This window comes from Stenella coeruleoalba, assembly GCF_951394435.1.
Source record: "Stenella coeruleoalba genome assembly, chromosome: 12".
Classification (NCBI taxonomy): Eukaryota; Metazoa; Chordata; class Mammalia; order Artiodactyla; family Delphinidae; genus Stenella; species Stenella coeruleoalba.
Window position 1 is genome coordinate 60,411,224 of NC_137158.1, and position 5,579 is coordinate 60,416,802.

At 39.7% G+C, this 5,579-nt stretch overlaps 1 protein-coding gene across 1 annotated transcript; it reads left to right on the forward strand.

Moving 5' to 3' along the window:
* Positions 1-3,181: 3,181 nt before the first annotated feature.
* On the forward strand, positions 3,182-4,279 carry LOC307195494 (trace amine-associated receptor 9-like; the record flags this gene model as incomplete). The annotated part of the gene is given in 3 exon segments (XM_079939612.1): positions 3,182-3,623; positions 3,626-3,872; positions 3,874-4,279. Coding segments are annotated over 3 exon segments (1,050 nt in total). The 5' UTR covers positions 3,182-3,226.
* Between the last annotated feature and the right edge of the window lie 1,300 nt (positions 4,280-5,579).

Genomic DNA, 5,579 nt, shown 5'->3' on the forward strand with positions numbered 1-5,579 from the left:
CTTCAAAACTTGTCCAAGAATATTTCAGGGAATCATTAAGACTCTTAAGCAAATGTTAAAAATCTAGGGTAACAATATGGACCTGACACTTAGCATATATTTTCTTTGGCATCCCTCCTCTTAGGGACGCACTGTGTTCCTGTGTTGTCCTCTGACTGCTTTATGTTTCAGGGCCACCCAACAAACACTTCTTTTCTGAACCTTCTGTTGTACAATAAACATGTCCAGTTTCTCAGTCTCTATGCTAGGCAAGAATGGATTGTCTATGGATATAATGTGATACTAGCTATGAAAAATGTTCTACTACATTGCCCCTCACAGTAAAATACACTTTCCAGAGAGCTCTTAAAGATGATGCTTTGCTAAGAATTTCCAGCATCATGGAGAGACAAAAAGACTTTAAAGGAGCTATTTATCACATCTTGCCAAGGAGGACTGGGGGTATTACTGTGTCTGTGCTCTTCCTAATTAATCATTTATATCTGTAGAAAATAGTTCTGTTGCATTTGTTAAACTCTATTTCAAAATGCTTCTTCTAGACTCTCATCAAAATTCCCCTCCCCTCCCACCAGGTTTAGCGTCCATTGATGATTCTCTCTGAATCAATATTATTGTGATGGCTCCAAAATTATGGTGCTCCAACTCCAGCAGCCTCTCCATATGTATCAGTGGCACTTGGTATTCTACTATAATAAAGAGCCCTTCTTTATCTACCTATGATCTATCTATCTATCTACAATCATCTCTCTCTTTCTTTTTCTCTCTAATGAATATGGCGTCACAGTTTCTCATTTTTTTCTAATGGTTTATAATTTGTTTTTACTCTCCCTAATTACTTAAGCACTCAAATTGTCCCTTATTTGGCCAGTGGGAACCCATTCATGCTGTAACAGCGTCTTTATGAAAGTGCTCCAACATTAAAAAAAAAAAGTGATATGAAAATATGTTCCAGTTTCTTCCTGTACTTTCCTGGTCCCATGGCTTGCATGAATCATTTCTTTGAGAAGCTCTAGTTCCTTTTATGGGTGTAAAATATTAAGCCAAGATGTGGGTCTGAGGAGTGCTCATCACTCCTCAAGTGTCTGCTTCTAGGGAAGGGTAAGATTTAAGACACTCTATAAGACTGAAGGCTGCTATTTTAGGGCCCAAGTGTAAAGACCTGAGGAAGGGGTCTCTCTCCTTTTGCACCACTGCAGCATTGCCAGTGAAGTGGGGAGCCTAAAGCTTCGGGAGATAGCAGCCTTTACGTAGACACTCAGACTCTAAGGCAGGACACCATCAATGGTGGCAGTGATGAAATTTCTTTAGCCAGCTCTAGAATAAAACAAGAGATGTGGTGAACTTTATCTGGAGAGCTGGGACAGAAGAAGAAAATATGGGGGTGTCAAATGGTCTTTTTATTGGGTAAACTGACTTGTGAGCACATGCATGCACCCACCTTGGGAATCCCAGGAGTAACTGGGAGATGCTCTCTAAGGAGGAAACTTAGACTTATGTCATTAAACCAGTGAGGGCTTAAGTAAGTATAAACTTGAAGAATAAAAGTAAAAATGAGAGTCTTCCCTGGTGGCGCAGTGGTTGAGAATCTACCTGCTAACGCAGGGGACACGGGTTCGAGCCCTGGACTGGGAAGATTCCACATGCCGCCGGAGCAACTAGGCCCGTGCGCCACAGCAACTGAACCTGCGCGCGTCTGGAGCCCATGCTCCGCAACAAGAGAGGCCGTGACAATGAGAGGCCCGCGCACCGTGATGAAGAGTGGCCCCCGCTCGTGGCAACTAGAGAAAGCCCTTGCACAGAAACGAAAACCCAACACAGCCAAAAATAAATAAATAAATTAATTAAAGAAAAAAAAGTAAAAATGAGTTGATTTAAAATTCATGGACTAGTAAATCCTGAAAGTACCACAGGCATTTATACACACATATCACACATACACAAACATTTAAAATTCACAGATTAACAAAACCTATTTACTAGAGAGTATAGATATATAGATAAAAGATACACGGGTGTGTTCACATAGCCTTTTTTTAAGAACCTGCACTTTCAACAGAGGACAGAGCTCTGGTACGGGATAATGGCAATACAAGTAGTCTAGTCTCTAGTTCAGTTAAGATATAGATGCAAGGTTGTACATTTTCATGGTTAAATGAAGTAAAAAAATAATGAGTCACTTTTGTTTGGTGAGCTCTGTAACGTGTTTGAAGGCTGTTTTCCTCAGTATAAAAACAAACAAAAACAAACACCAGGAGAAACCAACTTGGTCACTACTTGAATTTTGGAGGACTTAGCATGAATCCATTCCCACCAGAGACATGGCTAATCTAGAACCTCCCTACCCACCCTGCCCCAAGACCATCCCAGGTGTTGCCTACTCCTCTGTGGTAGGTTTAAAAATATACTGTTTTTTAAGGATGGGAAGGTAAGGGGCTAGGTGAGTTATTGCTTATTTTAATCAATCTTACTGATTTTAGACATCTAAAACTGGCTAGTAGCAGGGAAAATATTTATAACACTGGTTATATATTAGTATCAATCTGGTAAGAATAGTTCTCCAAATCATCTTAAGCTATCAGACCATGAAGGAATACAAAAAGAAAAGAAAACCCCATAAACTCTGAAAATATAAGCAATAGAAGAAATCTATTCCCCAAATAAGTTTAACAAGCTATTATGAGTAAATGTTTCCTCAGTCTTTACAGTCTATACTATAGGGATTTTTGAGGCTATAATTTGAAGAAGATGTAATTTATTTCTTCCTTCTTGAAAGAATGAAGTACAGTTTATCATTACTGCTGAAATGACTACTTAGGGGAGATAGCTTAGTAAATAAAACAGCCTTTGGTAGCTTAATTAGCTCTCAACTCAGGTGGTTACAGGCAAGATTTCAAAAGGTAAAGTAACACAAAAAAGGGATTCTCTAGTGATTAGCTAATTACATTTTATAAAACATATCATTGGACTAAGTATGTTGACTATAATTTTAATGACTTTCTGCAACAAGTTTTCACTCTAAATATATTAAAAACTTGGGAATACTTTTTGGAAAGACCAAGAGGTTATAGTTAATATGCCCCTCAAAATGGGAGAAAAGTTACTAGCTTTCATTTTAGCTAGAAATTTTTTCCTCTTACAGAAGCTTTTGAAATTGCCATCTCCTTCTTGTTTTAAATGGCTGAAATAGGGAAGTTGAGAACCTTGAAATCATTCAAACAAGAAGGCAATGGTGAAAAATTTCTCCCAAGCTGAAGCTGTGGAACTCTGCTACAAGAACGTGAACAGGTCCTGTCTTAAGACTCCTTACTCACCAGGTCCTCGGGCAATTCTGTATGCAGTCCTCAGTTTTGGGGCCCTGCTGACTGTGTTTGGAAACTTACTGGTCATTACTGCTATTCTTCACTTCAAACAGCTGCACACATCTACAAAGTTTCTGATCGCATCCCTGGCCTGTGCGGACTTCTCGGTGGGAGTGACTGTGATGCCCTTTAGCACAGTGAGGTCTCTGGAGAGCTGCTGGTACTTTGGGGAGAGTTACTGTAAATTTCATAGATGTTTTGATAATTCCTTATGTTTTGCTTCTTTATTTCACTTATGCTGTATCTCTGTTGACAGATATATTTCTTTACTGATCCTCTGACCTACCCAACCAAGTTTACTGACTTGGTTTCAGGAATATACATTGTTCTCTCTTGGTTCTTTTCTGTCACATACAGTTTTTCTGTCTTTCACACAGGGGTCAATGAAGAAGGGGTTGAGGACCTAGTAGTTGCTCTCACCTGTGTAGGAGGCTGTCCAGCTTCAATGAATCAAAATTGGGTTCTAATTTATTTTCTTCTATTCTTTATACCCACTGTTGCCATGGTGTTTGTTTATATACGGTAAGGTATTTTTGGTGGCTAAATATCAGGCCAGGAAGATGGAAAGTACAGCCAGCCAAGTTCAGTCCTCCTCAGAGAGTTATAAGGAAAGAGTGGCAAAGAGAGAGAGAAAAGCTGCTGAAACATTGGGTATTGCTACGGCAGCTTTTCTGGTCTCTTGGCTTCCATACATTATTGATGCTATAATTGACGCTCATATGAATTTTATAACTCCTCCTTATGTTTATGAGATTTTAGTGTGGTGTGTTTATTATAATTCAGCTATGAACCCCTTGATATACGTTTTCTTTCATCCATGGTTTCAGAAGGCAATAAAACTTATTGCAAGTGGCAAAGTCTTAAGAAGTGATTCGTCAACAATTAATTTACTCTCTGAGGAAACATATGTATATTGTTAAGATTACTGCAGGGACTTTAAAACTAATGTGGGGGCTTCCCTGGTGGCACAGTGGTTGAGAGCCTGCCTGCTGATGCTAGGGGACGCGGGTTCATGCCCCGGTCCGGGAAGGTCCCACATGCCGCGGAGCAGCTGGGCCCGTGAGCCATGGCCGCTGAGCCTGCGCGTCCGGAGCCTGTGCTCCGCAACGGGAGAGGCCACAACAGTGAGAGGCCCGCATACCGCAAAAAAAAAAAAAAGATTTCTCCAAACTGATTCTAAGTGTCGAGTCCAAGGCAACTTTATCCTCCTTAAGCTTCCTGCTCTGGGGCCGGGTCCCCACGTGTGGAGAACTAATGGCCTAATTGTGTGATGGGACACACGGTAGCAAAGGAACTGAAAATGGAGCAGGGGGGATGTGGGTGATTACAGCACATGATAGGTGCGCTACCAAAGTATATTTTGGGGTCTCTGCCCACCAATGTCCTACACACTGTTTACAGAAATGATAGAATTATTCCTGAAAGTTTTTTAAACCTATTAATGTAAGCACATATAGATACAAGGTTTGCAACAGAATTAAGGAAGATGTCTTTTGTTTCCACAAGAAGCTCAAGCACATTAAAAATTTGGGACATAATGAATTTCTCACCCATTCAGCTTATGTCTGAACTGTCTTCTACTAAATTGTCAAATTAAAAGTGATTTCTACATTCCCTAAGAAAGTGACTAACCTGCAGGAGCAGACCATAATAATAAAGAATTTCCTGATTGTTCTAATGTGATCTCATTCCTTTTTACCTTGTCATTAAATTTGTTTAGTGCTACCATATTAAATATACTGCTTTAGTACCCACTATTTAAGGCTTTTAAGGGACTTTAAAAAGTCCTTCTTCCTGATAATCATTCTTTCTTCTTTCGTTGAATTATTTTGTCCTTACCCAAGCAATTGATTTCTTTCAGTTGCTCAATTTCTATAAAAAATTCAATGCTAATGGATCTTAACATATTAAATAATATATGTGAACAGCCGTAGCACAATGCCTGATATGTAAAGAACACCATCAAAGGTGACTTTGCTCTTGTCCTCCCTCCCTCCCTCCATTCCTTCCTTTGTTCTTTCCTGGTCGGGATGAACACCACATTCAACATCAAGAATACATTTGACCAGAAAAGATTTCCCCAAAGTAAAGGAATGGGATTGTATGTAAAAACCCAGGTAACTGCCTTAACCCCCTGCTTCACATAGGTGAACACTTGTGGCAAATGATTTACTCAGCTGCTTATGAAGAAATAACCCTTTCCACAATTCTAAATCTTCT